This window comes from Eptatretus burgeri, chromosome 18 (assembly GCF_056783735.1).
Source record: "Eptatretus burgeri isolate ZD-2024b chromosome 18, Ebu_testis_v1, whole genome shotgun sequence".
In the NCBI taxonomy this organism is placed as follows: Eukaryota; Metazoa; Chordata; class Myxini; order Myxiniformes; family Myxinidae; genus Eptatretus; species Eptatretus burgeri.
The window spans coordinates 21460286-21476633 of NC_140978.1; the positions used below are offsets into that span (position 1 = coordinate 21460286).

The 16348-nt window shown below is 44.2% G+C and overlaps 2 protein-coding genes across 9 annotated transcripts in view; one reads left to right on the forward strand and one right to left on the reverse strand.

The window, feature by feature from the left end:
- The window catches only part of LOC147008707 (copine-9-like), a 180031-nt gene extending 178582 nt beyond the window's left edge, over positions 1-1449 (reverse strand). Inside the window, exons 1-3 of one of the 8 annotated variants that reach the window (XM_085863430.1) lie at positions 1187-1384; positions 1018-1044; positions 773-869 (exon numbers count right to left, since the gene is read on the reverse strand). In XM_085863430.1, the coding sequence (XP_085719556.1) occupies positions 773-864 (92 nt within the window). In that variant the 5' untranslated portion in view covers positions 865-869; positions 1018-1044; positions 1187-1384. The other 7 variants (XM_085863429.1, XM_085863428.1, XM_085863431.1 and 4 more) reach the window with 7 other exon arrangements.
- A 1759-nt stretch (positions 1450-3208) lies between these two features.
- On the forward strand, positions 3209-9669 carry LOC147008709 (uncharacterized). The gene is made up of 3 exons (XM_085864288.1): positions 3209-3294; positions 3604-3673; positions 6891-9669. Exon 3 carries the CDS (start codon positions 8199-8201, stop codon positions 8832-8834), a length of 636 nt encoding a protein of 211 aa, XP_085720414.1. The 5' UTR covers positions 3209-3294; positions 3604-3673; positions 6891-8198; the 3' UTR covers positions 8835-9669.
- Positions 9670-16348: the final 6679 nt, after the last annotated feature.

The window sequence follows — 16348 nt, forward strand, 5'->3', positions numbered from 1 at the left end:
AAGAGTATGGTCCCACTATATATATATATATATATATATATATATATATATATATATATATATATATATATATATATATATATATATATATATATATATATATATATATATATATATATATCTCAACACCTTACCAGCTGGACCAACACAGGTAGTCAGATTCTGCCCAGCATCATTCATGGCTACCTGTGGAACCTATAGGTGTGTAGAAGATGAAAGTATTAACCATATATCAATGAACAATATTTATTCATCATAACTGTTATGTTCTTGCAGATGGAAGCTTTGGCTGCCAAGTAGCTTTCATTTCTTGGAGCACAGCTGTGCCACTGATTCTGTGCCCCTCTACCAGCACACTGGCACTCGTTTCACCAACCTCAGAAGGATGACAGGCTGAATCAACCCCACCTGCTATTAATTCAACAGCCAAGCAGGATTTGAACTCAGGACCCTTGGATCCCAAGCCCACCACCCCAACCACTAAACCAACACCAGGCTTTATTCATTGAAATTAAAGCATGGTTATATTGGATTCAGAGTTGTTACAGGAGATTGATAAAAACATAAAATCGACGAATTATATGGAAGACAGTGACTATGAACGGACAACTCAACCGTCGGAGGCAGGTAAATAATCCGAAAACGTTTTTTCTTCTTTTTCAGTTATATTTCAAACAGGTGTGTGTGTTTATGAGAAGCAAATGAGTCAGCAAAACGTAGCCGCATGTGGAAGCCATAGATCAGGTTGATTTTTACTCAAGGTATTCATTACCTGCATGACACGGTGATCTCAACCTTCGTGGCTGGAACCCCCGGCAGGGGCAATAAAGTTTCGGAACCATCCAAACTTTCATCATCCTCCATTGGGGCTGCAGGGGGGCAAGGGGGAGGTCGAGAGAGAAGAAGACGAGATAATTAAGAGTCATCATGGAGGATATGGATATACAGGTGGCAAACGGGGTGCGCAGGTAGACCTGAACAGCAAATCCGTCTTCGAGCCAAAACCATTGTACGTACCGAATAATAATTCATTCGAGAGAGAACCTGCAAGGCAACTGGTACAGGATAAAGTGAACTGAACACAAAATCCGGAGGGTACAGAGAAAATCAGCTGAGAAACACCTGTGGGGGTGGGGTTGTAATGATACAATGGAGTCCGACAGGATCTCACACAAACGATGCTTACACAGGCAGCAATTGTGGGGTCCAGTTGGCTTTGGGAAAACGAGAGAAAACGGAGGGGAAGACCACACACACACACACACACACACACACACACACACACACACACACACACACACACACACACACACACACACACACACACACACACACACACACACACACACACACACACACACACACACTCCCTTTACGATACCACACCACCCTCTATCTCACCATCTCAACATCTCGATCCTGTTCTCCTCCCTCATCTTGCTCTTGCACCCTTCCTCCCCTACCCGCCCACTCCCACCACAATCCTGATCTCCTCCCTATCTCACACCTCTCGGAAGCCTCACCTGCCTCAAAGCACCGTCCCTGCTGTGTACGTACGGATCACACGATCACACACATCATCACACACCACAAACAGACATCTTTATTCTGAACTTCTGTTGTCCTATATTGTCCCAATTTTTTTTTTGGAATCCAACAATCACCATCCTCACCCCACTCCCAATTTGTGTGTACGTAATATGAAAATTGACCCTAAAAGCCTTTTTCAAATTTAATTTGCACATGCAAGTCGAAAATCGATTATTTGGCCGAAAAACATACAAGTCATTCATTGAATCTGTTCAAGAGATTAAACAATTGTTTAATTGTTCAAGATTTTGCAGTTTAAAAGGTGAAGGTGAAGGTGCTGGTGCTAGTGCCGGTGCCGGTGCCGATGGCGGTGAGGGTGCCGGTGCCGGTGAGGGTGCCGGTGCGGGTGCCGGTGAGGGTGAGGGTGCCGGTGCGGGTGCCGGTGAGGGCGCGGGTGCGGGTGCCGGTGCCGGTTCCGGTGCCGGTGCCGGTGCGGGTGCCGGTGCCGGTGCCAGTGCCGGTGCGGGTGCCGGTTCCGGTGCGGGTGCCGGTGCGGGTGCCGGTGAGGGTGAGGGTGCCGGTGCGGGTGCCGGTGAGGGCGCGGGTGCGGGTGCCGGTGCCGGTGCCAGTGCCGTTGCGGGTGCCGGTTCCGGTGCCGGTGCCGGTGCGGGTGCCGTTGCGGGTGCCGGTTCCGGTGCGGGTGCCGGTTCCGGTGCGGGTGCCGGTTCGGGTGTGGGTGCCGGTTCCGGTGCGGGTGCCGGTGCCGGTGCGGGTGCCGGTGCCGGTGCGGGTGCCGTTGCGGGTGCCGGTGCCGGTTCCGGTGCGGGTGCCGGTGCGGGTGCCGGTGCCGGTTCCGGTGCGGGTGCCGGTGCCGGTTCCGGTGCGGATGCCGGTTCCGGTGCGGGTGCCGGTGCGGGTGCCGGTGCCGGTTCCGGTGCCGGTTCCGGTGCGGGTGCCGGTGCCGGTGCCGGTGCCGGTGCCGGTTCCGGTGCGGGTGCCGGTTCCGGTGCGGGTGCCGGTGCCGGTGCCGGTTCCGGTGCGGGTGCCGGTTCCGGTGCCGGTTCCGGTGCCGGTGCTTGCAGGCTGTTAAAGTCGCTCATTTCATGATCTGTGTAAATGTATCACACGAGAGAGAGCGTTCTGTATAACCGACATCAAGGCAAACGTGCAAACTCACCTGAGCTTGTGCTCTGCGCCACCTGCTGGACTCAGAACCATTTCCAACGAACCCTGACATTGTCACAACCGAAGTCGAGTCGTTTATTTCGCTCCATTTGTTCATTGCTGGGGTTTACAGGGAAACAAGGGATATTTACATTTGGTTCGTCTTGGAACGGGCTGTGTTCGGCATCGTGGGTTCTCATCAATTATCGGTAAAGTGTTGAAGTACCGGTACACGTTGCCAGGGTCAGTATAGTAAAGGGTCATGTAAATGTATGGTAAAGGGTGGGGGTCCCTGTGCTGAATAAGTGTGGTAGAAACCACCACTGCCAGCTTTCTTGATGGCCACACTTCCTTGGAGGGGTGGTACTTTGTCCTCATGCTCATGAGGCCACCTGTCAATCACTTTGAGCTGCACCTGTCCCACAAGCTTGTGTATCCAGGTCTACTCCTCCCCCTCATTTTTACTACCACAAAACGCCCCCTCCTTACCACCTCCCCCATTCAAGTTCCACTCTCCATCCTTGCCAAACAGCTTGGCCGGCCTGCGGAGATTGCGTTACATAATGTGCATGGCTTTGCGGTTGCAGATGGTTATAAAAGGTAAGTCTGGTGTATGCTCCACCTCCATCCCCTCGCTCACCTCAAATGGCATAACTGCAGACTGTCCGAGATAAGGGAGAATGTCCAAACTCTGTTTGCCTCCATCTCTTGAGCAGGCAAGTCATCCCGCCCTGTCCCCCATCCTACCCCCTCATAACTACTGGACTTTGTATCATGTCCTTTTCACCTGAGAAGGGAGAGAAAGTTGTGTCCAGCCATGACCCCGCTTCGGCAACGAACCCCAATGGCATCAGTGCCCATGTTCTCAAATCCTGCTCTGCGTCCTTCCCCTTTGTCTGCCATATCCAGTGTGTTCTTCTCCATCACCAAGCCACCTCCCATCACCAAGGAAATCAGCAAACATCACTCCAATCTCAAGGTGAATACAAAAAAACGGATCTTCTGAACAACAGACCATTGAGCTTATTTATAATACAGGACTTTCGAAACGACATAAACTGCCCCAGAAGGCTGCGATCTTCGGGGCATTTGAATTTAATTTCTATCAGGGTGTGTGTGATAAGGATTGCCATCTGAAATGTCTCACAAAGTTTATAAAAGAAGCCGAAAATAGTTGAAAAAGTACTGTATACACAAAAAAGACCCCAGCTTATCCTCCTTACCACTTCCCAACTAACTACCAGAACAATTCCCGAGTTATTTCGATCTTGACAAAGTATCTGCAATCATTTTGTCTTTAGTCTTTTCACATTGGGTCTCCTTTTCTATTGTTGAATAATGCTTATGCCTGGTGTTGGCTTAATGGCTAAAGAGTGGTGGGCTTGGGACCTTAGGGTCCTGAGTTCAAATCCTGCTCGGCTGTTGAATTAATACCAGGTGGGGTTGACTCAGCCTATCATCCTTCTGAGGTCAGCAAAAAGGAGTACCAGCTTGCTGGTATCCTGAGTCGGACTGGTGACCCATCCAGGATTGTGCCCAATAGCCCAGGAGACTGCTTAGGCAGCACCAACGCTCTGCACAGAGTATGGTCCCATTGGTTGGATGGAATAGTTAGTTCTTCTGGTGTTTGTTAAACTTTTTTGAGTAATAGTACACAGGGTGATCAATATCTGTATCATCTTCCTGTCGCAAAACAGATCCAGCTTCTCCATCACGAGAAGCATCCACAGCCAATTTTAAGTTTTCTTGAAAACTTTGCGCAGCAAGAACTGGACAACTCATAAGTTTGGCTTTTATTTTGTCAAATTCAGTCTGACATTTGTCATCCCAGACAAAAATTGCTTTTTTACTGAGCAGATAAGTCAAAGGGACAACAGTCAGATAACGTTTTTACAAAATCTCCGATACCATCCTGCCATACCCAGAAATCTCATGTTATTTTTTTACCTTAAGGTGCTGTTAAGCTATCAATTGCTTCCACCTCTGCTTTTACTGGCTGAACCTGACTCTAACCTACAACATGACTTAAAAACACGACCTGTGCTTCAGCAAATTCAGATTTTACCAAATTCACAGTCAGTTTGGCTTCAGTCAGTCTCACAAAGAAAGCATGGATTCTCTCAAGATGCTCATCCCAAGTCATGGAATGGATGATGATATCATCAATGTACGTGTCAACCCCCCTCAAGATCTACGATAAGGTCATTGATGAGGCGTTGAAATGTAGCGGTGCCATTCTTAAGGCCTGAAAGGAAGAACTTTATATTGGTGAAGTCCCTTCGGTGTAACAACATCTTAATAAGGAGATTCAATCTCATTAAGATGTTCTATCTTTACAGGCTACATCCTGTATGGGTGTTCTTTTACTGGCAGAGCATATCCTACCTCTCCAATGTGATACGTTCAGTCAGTATGGCCAGGTACATCGGTAAACAATTGGACAAAGTCATGAATCAAGTCTGACACTTGACCCTGCTGTTCGGACGTCAAATGACCCAATTTCTGATGTAAGTGTGATAAAACCTCAGTGTTCGTCAGCCTCTGGTAATCGTTGTCCCTGAAGTGGTAAAGCTTCACATCATTACACATCTCACTTTGCTCCTGTGTACCAACGATAGGTAGAGCTGCTGAGGCTGAGGCTGCATTTTCTGGTTGCTTTCTGTCATGATAATTTTTATCATATTTATGTAACACAGTCATCTCAGCTTGTGTCTACCTGGAGTCTCAATGACATAAGTGATCTCACTGACTTTTCATTAAATGAGGTGCGGTCCAAAATACCTCACCTGTAATGGCTGATCTGGAATTGGAAACAACACCAAAACCTTGTTTCCAGGACTGAAATCCCTGTCCTTGAAATATCTATCATGCCGAGCTTTTATTATCACCGCCACCAAAGGTGGAAGGATAATTATTATTATTATTATTACTAGTACGGGCCCGTAGGTGCATAAACGATGACTGGATTGGGCATTATTTCAATTAGATCGGACCAACCATATAATATCATAAATGGCCATAACTTGGGAAACACTTGGGAAACATATTCAGGTCCCCAGCGTCAATTGTAACATCATATCAAATGAAGAAGAATTGTGACGCCCCTCTCTCTCACCCCCCTCTTTCCCCCCCTCTTCCCCCCCTCTCTTGCCCCCTCTCTCTCCCCCTCTCTCACCCCTCCTCTATTTCCCCCTCTCTCACCCCTAGTCTCACCCCTCCTCTTTCGCCCCCACTCTCATCCCCCTCTCTCGCCCCCACTCTCACCCCCTCTCTTGCCTCCCCTCTATTCCCCCTAGTCTCGCCCTTCCTCTCTCCCCCTCCTCTCTCGCCCCCACTCTCATCCCCCCTCTCCTGTCCCCCTCCCTCGCAGATATTGGTTGACAGATAAATGGCTGTAACCAGGGCCGGATTTAAGGCTGGGCCCACATGGCCACGGCCCGGGGCCCCACGCCTCCCAGGGGCCCCACGCAAACGCAAAGATTACAAGAAATTCTGCTATTTTTCCCCCTTTTGTTCGTTTGTGAAAAAAAATCGAGTTAGTTTGTGTAAATGGTCAGTGAATCACAAAACAAATACTCAATATCCCTGTTAATTTGGCATCTGTTTGGTTATTTTTATCATTTATTTTACATCTTTTAACTTACTTGTTTTCCTTTCCACTGATCATAAGAGCGCAATCTTAAGGTCAACCACAGAAATAGGTCACACGAAAAAAGTGAGGGTTTTCCCAATCCCAGCAAGCTATGGCCGTCTCGATTTCATTTTTGCAAAAACACATGCCCGCCCTGAATCTACGTTTGCTCTGTACTGCAGAGGCGTACTGCTGGGGTGGTTATACTATAATCGTGTAATTCAAGTTTACACACCGGATAATATTTTATTATATTTATAAGGTGTGTCTCGGTGGCAGAGTGGTGAGGTTACTGGCTGGTCACCTCTCTGTGGATTCGGCGGAGTGGGTTCGAATCCTACCGGTGGCATATGTAAATCATGTGTCATGGCCGAGACACGGTGGTTTCCTCTGGGTTCTCCAGTTTCCTCCACCAGAGAGACACAACTCGCAATAATAATCTGAGCCGTGTCGAGATACTAGACAAGCCCTAGGCTTCTTATCAATCCACGTTAATATATCTCGATTATTATTATTATTAAGGTGTGTTCGGTGTCAACTGCTGAAATATTTCTTTCTATTGTAGGAACTGCCTTTGTGTGGACCTGGTTGAGCCACGGCGGAACGTGAACGTGATCGAGGAAGAAAATACCAGTCTGGTGTGGCCAAGCGGAAGGAAAGCATAGCAGCCGAAAGCAAACGGAACAAGCTACCCAAAATTACAAGTTGGCTAAAGAGTACAACAGCCACAGTCGGGTTATACAATGAACAGGATAACAACACGAAGGGAACCGTAGCTACGACTACGTCAGCATTATCTCCTGTTGGCCCTGCCCCTTGTTTCAGTGCTGCTGATGCTAGCGGTGATAAAAACTCAAACGATTCTGCTTCAGAATGTGGTTCAGAAGTAGACAGTGAAACGGCTGAAGATTATGAAAAAGACATTAGCCTTTGGCCAGACCAGCTACCAGAGAAGTTCCAAAACTACTGGATCGAGAAGGGTAGTGCACAATGTCGTAATGTAGACAGTGACTACAAGAACTCCGCTGTCCGTGATGGAAATAAAACTCGTCATTGTACAAAAAAAATTTGTTCAGTAGAAAACACACGTTATCTGGAGAAGAAATCGATCTCAGTTGGCTGTGCTATTCCGAAGAGACCGGCCGTCTGTTCTGTTTTATTTGCCGTCTGATGTCACCCATGTCAGACACTAAAAGTCGGTTTACATCCGGGTTCCAAGATTGGAAACACGCTAGGGAGTCGATAGAAGGAAACAGTAATTCAGATCAGCATAAACAGGCAATGTCGAGCCTGGCCAGCAGAAAATCATTGCAACGCCGCGTTAACGCTGGACGAGTTCGTCAGTACGAGTCAGAACAGCACTACTGGCACGAAGTGCTACGACGGTGCGTGGATGTCCTCATGTTTCTATGTGAACGTGGTCTGCCCATCCGAGGTGACGACAAGGTGATTGGTTCGGAAATTACCTGGGAGTGATGGAGCTTCTGAGCAAGTACGACACTTTCCTTGCAGCACATCTCCATAAACATGCCAACAAGGGAGCGGTAATGTAAACTTCCTCTCATCGACAGTATGTAACGAACTAATCAATTTGCTGGGAAGAAAAGTTCTGAGTGCCATTGTAGCGGAAGTTCGGAGGGCCAAATATTACTCCATATCGGTGGACTCCACTCCGGACGTGTCGCACACTGACCAGCTATGTCTAACCATCCGCTACGTGTTGCCAGAGGGGCCAGTAAAGCGTTTCTTGACATTCGTGCCCTTACTGAATCATACCGGAAAGGAGATCGCAGACGTAGTTCGTGATTTTCTCCAAACGAACAAAATTCCGATCTCTGACTGTCGCGGTCAATCGTATGACAACGCCAGCAACATGTCTGGAAAATACCGCGGCATCCAGGCGCACCTAAAAAGTCATTGCGAATTCGCTGAGTTTGTTCCTTGCATGGCTCATTCTCTCAACCTCATCGGGACGTGTGCTGCTGAGTGCTGCACGGCTGCCGTGACTCTGTTTGGTATCGTTCAACGGCTGTATGTTTATCTCATGAAATCAACCTATCGTTGGCGCAAACATCGCGATGCACCGAAACACATGCCAATCATCAATTGCTTGTCAGATACACGGTGGTCGGCCCGTGCAGATGCTGTAGAAGCACTGGCCAATGGATTCCAGCAAAATATCACGGTACTTGACGATCTTGCAATGGATGAACATCTAAACGCAGAGGCCAAAAATGAGGCATCTGCTATTCTGAAGGAATTGGAAAAACTTGAGACGGTGATTCTGCTAGTAACATGGCAGGAAATTCTAAAGAGGTTCAACGCGACAAGTCAGCAGTTACAGAAGCCGAGGCTCGATTTGAACACGGCAGTGAAACTACTCGAATCACTGACAGAGTTCGTACAGGACCTACGGGAACGGTTTGACGACTTTGAACATATTGCTATTGATAAATGTGGTCACAGCGAGTACGAAGACGATCGGCGACGTGTTCGAAGGAGGAAGTGACATCATGATGAAGAAGACAGCGCCGATGACCCCAGTTACCGCGCAGAGAGAGAGAGATTCAGGACCACATCCTACATACCCATCATTGATCAGCTAACAACGTCACTACGAGATCGCCTCAAGGCCTATGGAACACTCCGTCAACGTTTCTCATTCTTTTCAGAAATAACGACCATGCAGACAGATAAGCTCCGCGACTCCGCTGCAGACCTGGTCAAGAGTTACCCGAACGACCTGGAACCTTCTCTGGTTTCGGAAATTGTACATTTCCAGGCATTTCTCAAGACGATGCAGACAGAAGACTCAGAAAAATTGTCTGAAACTACTCTGTTTTCCACAATCTACAACTACGATTATGGTGGCAGCGCTCGCCAACGTGGAGACAGCTTTACGGGTATACCTGTCAATGTTTGTCACAAACTGTACGGGAGAACGATCATTCTCAAAATTGAAAAGGATCAAGAACTATCTGCGTAGTACGATCGTCCAAGATCGTTTGGCATCGCTGGCCATACTGAGTGCTGAACACGAACTATTCAGGAGAGTAAGCACACGCGAAACAATCGAGGACTTTGCACGAATCAAAGCCAGGAAGAAGCTAAAAGATTCTGTAGGTTTTTAACATCTCGCAAATATATTGTAGCAATTACCCCAAAGTGTGCAATAATGCAATCATATCTGCAAAAACGACAAAAAAAAAAACTTTCAACATTGAAATTTGAGATGATACCAGCACGTTTTGGTTTTGCGATTATTTTCTCTGTTCCGTTGTTTTCATCCATAGTGGTGTTTCATGTATATAAACTTTTGTTACTAGTAGTTTCTGAAATACATGTTTTTACACATCAACCGTGGTTTTTTCTTTTCCCCAGCCGAGGTTGGTGCATTTATATATGAATACTTTTATAAGCATATATGAAGTAAAAATGGCTGCGGCCCTGAGAGGGCCCCGTGGACTTCTAGGGCCCAGGGCCCCGCAACACATAAATCCGGCCCTGGCTGTAACTTGGGAATTGCTCGTCCGATTAATATCAAACCTCGAAAAGGCACATCCGCGGGTCCCCGTCAATATTCCTGGCAAGTTTCAATCAGATCGGACCGTCAATCGTGCAAAATAAATAAAAGTAATAAATAAATATTAATTGTGACGTCATTCGTGACGTCATAGCACCGTGTCTTGTCATTGGTCGACAGATAAATGGCCGTAACTTGGGAACCGCTTGTCCGATTAATATCAAACCTTGAAAAGGCACATCAGCGGGTCCCCGGCAATATTCCTGGCAAGTTTCAATCCGATCGGACCGGAGATCGTCCAGTTATTAATAATTTGGGAAAAAAATTGGCATGATAAGTTGAGAAGGTGGAACGACACCTTCAGCTGCCATATATACACCTTTTCATCACTGAAAAAGCAGTAAAATGGCCGTAACTTGGGAACCGCTTGTCCGATTGACATCAAACCTCGAAAAGGCACATCTGCGGGGCCCCGGCAATATTCCTGGCAAGTTTCAATCAGATCGGACTGGCGGTCGTCGAGAAACGGCAGTCGCAGACAGACACACACACACATTGCTGGAATTATAGATACATGTATTATTAATGTATTATTAATTATGTTTGTGGGGTAGATGGAGGAATTTCATTGCAAAGGTAGGATTGTATCGAGTATCATGGTCCGTGGAGCAGAAGACATCTTGATGTAATGCAAGTCATGAAACCATCAGCCTGTCACCACATGGGGGGGCGGGGGGGGTGGTGCTGTGTTAATTAGGTAGGGTTTAAGGATAATTTCTCCCAGCATGTGATTGTCCCCTGAGTCATTCCATCTGAAATCACCAAATTTAAGAAAATGTTCCCAGTTGACCTCCTCAGATTTACTTTAAACTTTCATAAAATAGTTTCCAGGTATCAAAATGAAGCTGCGTAAAATTTTAGGTCCATAGATGGGGTCAACTCCGAGATATTGAGGGTTGAAAATGTGGTTGTGGCCCTATTTTTATGGTCGTTGCGAGCATCACAAAATGAACGGCTACTTTTAAACTCCCACAACTTTTTAAATATGAATGCTGGAGCCTTGAAATTTTCAGAGATTATTCTTCTATAACTGTTCTGGAAGAAACAAACATAAAACTGAGTATACCTCGATTAAATTTTATGACTTGATCAGTTGAAATCCCCCAAAAAAATGTTGGTTTTGTATGAAGACCCAACTTTGAGACCCCATATATTTTTATTGACCCATCCCAGAAGCTTGAATTTTTTTCAGGTAATAACTGTATGGTAGTGGTATTCAAATACATGTTTACTTTTCTTAATCAGTCATGTATAATACAGTCATGATCCCTCAAAAATTGAAAATTTTCATTTTCCCCCGAAATTCAGGTGAGGATTGCAAATATTTGACAAGGTATACCACTTCAAATTGTTCACCATTGGAAAGAGCATATTCAAGTTTACAAAAGTGTCAAATATCAAAGTGGTATAATCTTTCTATCAATATTTAAAAAATATATATTTGAATAAATGATGTTCTGTCAGTGCTGTGCGCGTTGTGTGTGTTATTTAATGAACAGTCCTTTTACATGTAGTACATGTATATACAATGTACATACATATCATCTGCTATAAGGATACCATGAACACAATACTTTTGAAATTTGAATTTGTAATTCTTTGTTTCTCATTTGTAAATAGCAAGAGCTTAACTCATCTGGCTGGGGCTAAAAATATAACTCAGAAATAGTGGCTGATCTGCTGATGTCAGCAGTGAACATAGTTACATTCAAGGGAGGACATTGTTGAGTTCCTTTGGTCCATGTGATGAAACTTATTGATGCTCCCCTAACGTCAACTGTGAGGCAGTTCAAGTTCGCACCTGATTTGGAAATGCAGATCAAGGACCTTTTCAAATAATCTACGTGAAATGTTTTATTACATTGTTATTGCAGTATGTGATATATTTTTGTATTATTAATTTGAATCAGAACTAATCATTCATGATTACCATGGTGCCCACACCATGCACACACTTCATGTATTCACAACTGTGTTAACAACAGTTTTAAAAAAAATAGAGAATATATTTTAAAAAAATATACCACTTTGATATTTGACACTTTTGTAAACTTGAATACGCTCTTTCCAATGGTGAACAATTTGAAGTGGTATACCTTGTCATAGATTTGCAATCCTCACCTGAATTTTGGGGAAAAACGAAAATTTTCAATTTTTGAGGGATCATGACTGTATTATACATGACTGATTAAGAAAAGTAAACATGTATTTGAATACCACTAGCATGCAGTTATTACATGAAAAAAATTTCAAGCTTCTGGGATGGGTCAATAAAAATATATGGGGTCTCAAAGTTGGGTCTTCATACAAAACCAACATTTTTTTTTCTGGATTTCAACTGATCAAGTCATAAAATTTAATCGAGGTATACTCAGTTTTATGTTTGTTTCTTACAGAGCAGTTATAGAAGAATAATCTCTGAAAATTTCAAGGCTCTAGCATTCATATTTAAAAAGTTGTGGGAGTTTAAAAGTAGCCGTTCATTTTGTGATGCTCGCAACGACCATAAAAATAGGGCCACAACAACATTTTCAACCCTCAATATCTCGGAGTTGACCCCATCTATGGACCTAAAATTTTATGCAGCTTCATTTTGATACCTGGGAACTATTTTATGAAAGTTTAAAGTAAATCTGAGGGGGCGGGTCAAACTGGGAAGCCTCCAGTGATACGAGGTGGAATGACTCCCCTGTGACCTTTTCCTAGTTTTTGCATTTACAAGACTGGTGATTGTTGTATACTGAACAAACGCCTTCACGTACATATTTCAATGAAGGAGCGGATCTGAGTGAAGGACACCACACCGTGGAATGACGCCATAGCAGGATCCGTTTATTAAGCGCATGTGCAGCCACCCCACAATACTGCACTCATCCCTCCTAAATTGGTCATTACAATTCTGATGTAGCATTTGTATTCCAGCATACTTGGATAAAACATCAAATCCATTCATCTCTTCAGCTATTGTTTTCACAACAGTTGTTACAATTGCATACAAAAGGAACATTTCCTTTGGTAACTTCATTCCTTTACAAGCAATGAACTGAAGATAACCTCAACAATGTTTCCGAACGTTGGAACTAGAATAAACACAAAATGTACTTTAACCATCAGCATAATTTCTTAACTCACAGAAACTCCCGAACCCACTGTTGTGCAATTCGAGTTGAAGAACTACAGATCTCACCTGGATGGAGGTTAAAACATTCTAGTGGACGTTCTGACAGGTATTGGTATTATGGTTACCTCCTTACTGACTACTGGTGAGGGTGAAACTGCTGGTTTCTCATTTACAACAGTTTTCTTTTAATGTCCTGGTTCTGGTATTGGATTTATCAACTCCTCTGGAGGTTTCAAACCAGCAGGAAGACTAATCAAGGGGATGTCTCGTCTTAGTTCTACCTCCGGTAAGCAATCTCCCTCTCGCGGCTTTGGTGTTTGCTCTCTCGAGTCATCTGTGATCAAATGATCTGCGTGTGCATACTGGCGGTTATTTCCCAGTATCCTGACTAGGTACGTATTAGGATCTTTAATGGACACGATTGTGACAGGTGTCCACTTCTCTTTTCCTCCCCTTAAATTGTTAACACCTACCGGCTAATACATGTCATATTGATGAACGCTCGAGTGGAATCCGTCATGTTGAAATTTTGAAGCCTGTTGTTTTTGAGGTCAATAGGTACACATAGGCCAAATTTCAACAACTAAGGAGGTATTTGTAAAATCCTCAATTTTCATCCCATTGACTTGAAATTTGAAGAGGATTTGCATATGAGGACACTGAATTCAACCAACAATTATTTTTGAGGTCAACATCGGCCAAAAGGTCAACATTTGGCGAATTTCTAAAATTGATAATTTTCATCCGATTGACTTGAAATTTGAAGAGTTGCATATTTGGTCAATGAGTTCAACCACCAATTATTTTTGAGGTCAAACTTGTTTTATGGATTTTGCAAGTATTGTGCTCTTCATGACATCTTTTTTGTTTGTTTGTTTCTTTGTTTGCAGGATATCTCAAAAAGTTGGGGACGCATTCTGATGAAACTTGGTGGACAGTTTGGGTGTGTGACAAGGACGAATTCATGAGATTTTGGGAAAGGTCCGAATCTGGACCTGGTTAGGAGAATTTTTTAAGTGATTCTTCACCATTGAGTGATAGGGCCAAAAAGGATATATTGCACGATATCTCAAAAAGTTGTGGACGGATTTGGACGAAACTTGGTGGACAAGTCTGGTGGACAATTCAATGTCGGTGGAGATCCGAATTTTTTTTCGTGATTCTTTATCATTGAGAGATAGGGCTAAATCGATATATAGCACGATATCTCAAAAATTTGGTGGCCTGATACGTTCTAGTGGACCAGGGATTACGTGGCAGAGGTATGACCTCCATAGTGCCCTTCTACTTTTATCCTATGAACCTTTTAAGTTCCTTCTTGTTATCTCACATGCTTTTGCCAATTTATCTCTGAATCAGACACATAATCCAGCAAATTTAATGGTGACTTCTGACAAAGCCAGTGTTCCTTCAAAAACTTCAATGGTCCTCACTCAGTGTGTCCAAACACAAGTTCAAAAGGACTGAATCTCAACGATTCCTGAACTGACTCTCTGACAGCAAACAACAATCAGTGTACTCCTTCATCCCAATCCTTGTCACACTCAAAGCAGTAAGTTTGAATCATGTTTTTCAAAGTCTGTTGGAGCCTTTCCAAAACCCCTTGTGACTAGATGGTATGCACTTGACTTAACATGTTTCACTCCCAACTGGTGCAAAACTTGTTTGAAAAGGTTTGACATGAAACTTGATTCCTGATCAGTCTGTATGACCTTATGTAGGCCACAAAGAGCAAAGAACTTAACTAATGCTTTGACAATGTTTGGGGCTACAATCTTTCCGAGAGGTATTGCCTTTGGGAACCTCATGGCCACACACATAATCAACATGTATTGATTACCTGCCTTAGTCCTTGGCAAGGGATCACCACAATCAAGGATGACCTGATTGAATGGTTTATCAAAAGCCAGAATGGTTTTAACGGTGCTGAAGGAATCTTTTGATTCGGTTTCCCTACCATCTGGCATGAGTGACAGGATTTACAAAACTCCACAACATCATGTCACAAACCTGGCCAAAAGAAATGTGTCAAAATTTTGTCAGGCGTTTTATTCACCCCAAGGTGACCTGCCAACTGTGCACTAAACTCAAGATCTCATTCCGTTGCGGTTTTGGAAGTACAATTTGATAATGTACCTTCCATTCATCATCTGCTGAGACATTAAGTGGTCTCCGCTTTCTCATTAATATCCCAGCTTTTTTAAAGTAGCAAATTGGGACTTTGGTAACCTCCTCCTCTGTGAGATCTCGATTAGCCAGCACTCTTAACTCAGCATCCTTCATTTGCTCTTCTATGTCTCTCTCTCTCTCTTGTGAGACTTGACTTTTCTGATTGGCTACCAGATTTGTCTTCTGGTCCAGTAACATGATGAGCACTACCTTAACGAGGGTCAACATTGTCACTGACCTGGTCCATAACTGTGTTCTCCAAAGTATGCATGGGTTCCAAGTCCAAATATTTTTGCACTCGTTTCTGTTTCGAGCGCTTCCTAGACTTAGAACGAGTCACGACACATGACGGAAAAGGATCAGGAATCTCCTGCTCCAGCTGCTCCATGTTACTCTCGGTACTCAGTTCCACGATCTCGTGGGTTAATCGAGACTCCACCACTGACTAAATCATTTCTGATAAAAGAAAATCCAACAGGAAGAGTAGACTGTAAGCCAACAGTAACAGGTCCAGATACCAACTCAGACTTTAGGTTAACCACCTGAAAAGGTGCATTAACAAAATCCCAAACACCTGTAACAGTACATTGGCACCAGCCGCCATTCTCTCAGATAGCGGCAAAATGCTCTCTTGCATCAAAGACTGAGATGCCCCCATGTCACTGAATATTTTAACATATTGCTGATTGACAGTGTCGCCGATAGCTGATTGATGACCCTCTGTAATGAAAGGCTTATATCCCTCATAAATAACATCTAAACCTGGAGTCACATCCTTTTTGGGTGACCCCTCAATCGTCAATGTCCGCAACGGGCGGCTTTGAACATTAGTAAGTGGAGTTGGAACACTCTTTACTGGTTGATAATATAATCACATTAGTTTCTCCTTTCCAACATGACATTGTGACATTAGGTGTCCTTTCCTCTTGCAATAAGAATCATCCGGTTTGTTTGTCTGTCTGTCTGTTAGCAACTTTACGGCAAAACGACTTTAGCAAACGCTATCAAATTTAATCCACAGGTGGGCATGAACCTTGGATGACCCCATTAACTTTTGGGTCCAATTGGATCAAAGGTCAAGGTCAAGGTCACGAAAAGATCAAAATCATTTTTCGCTCATAACTTCGTCAAAAATGATCTGATTTACTTC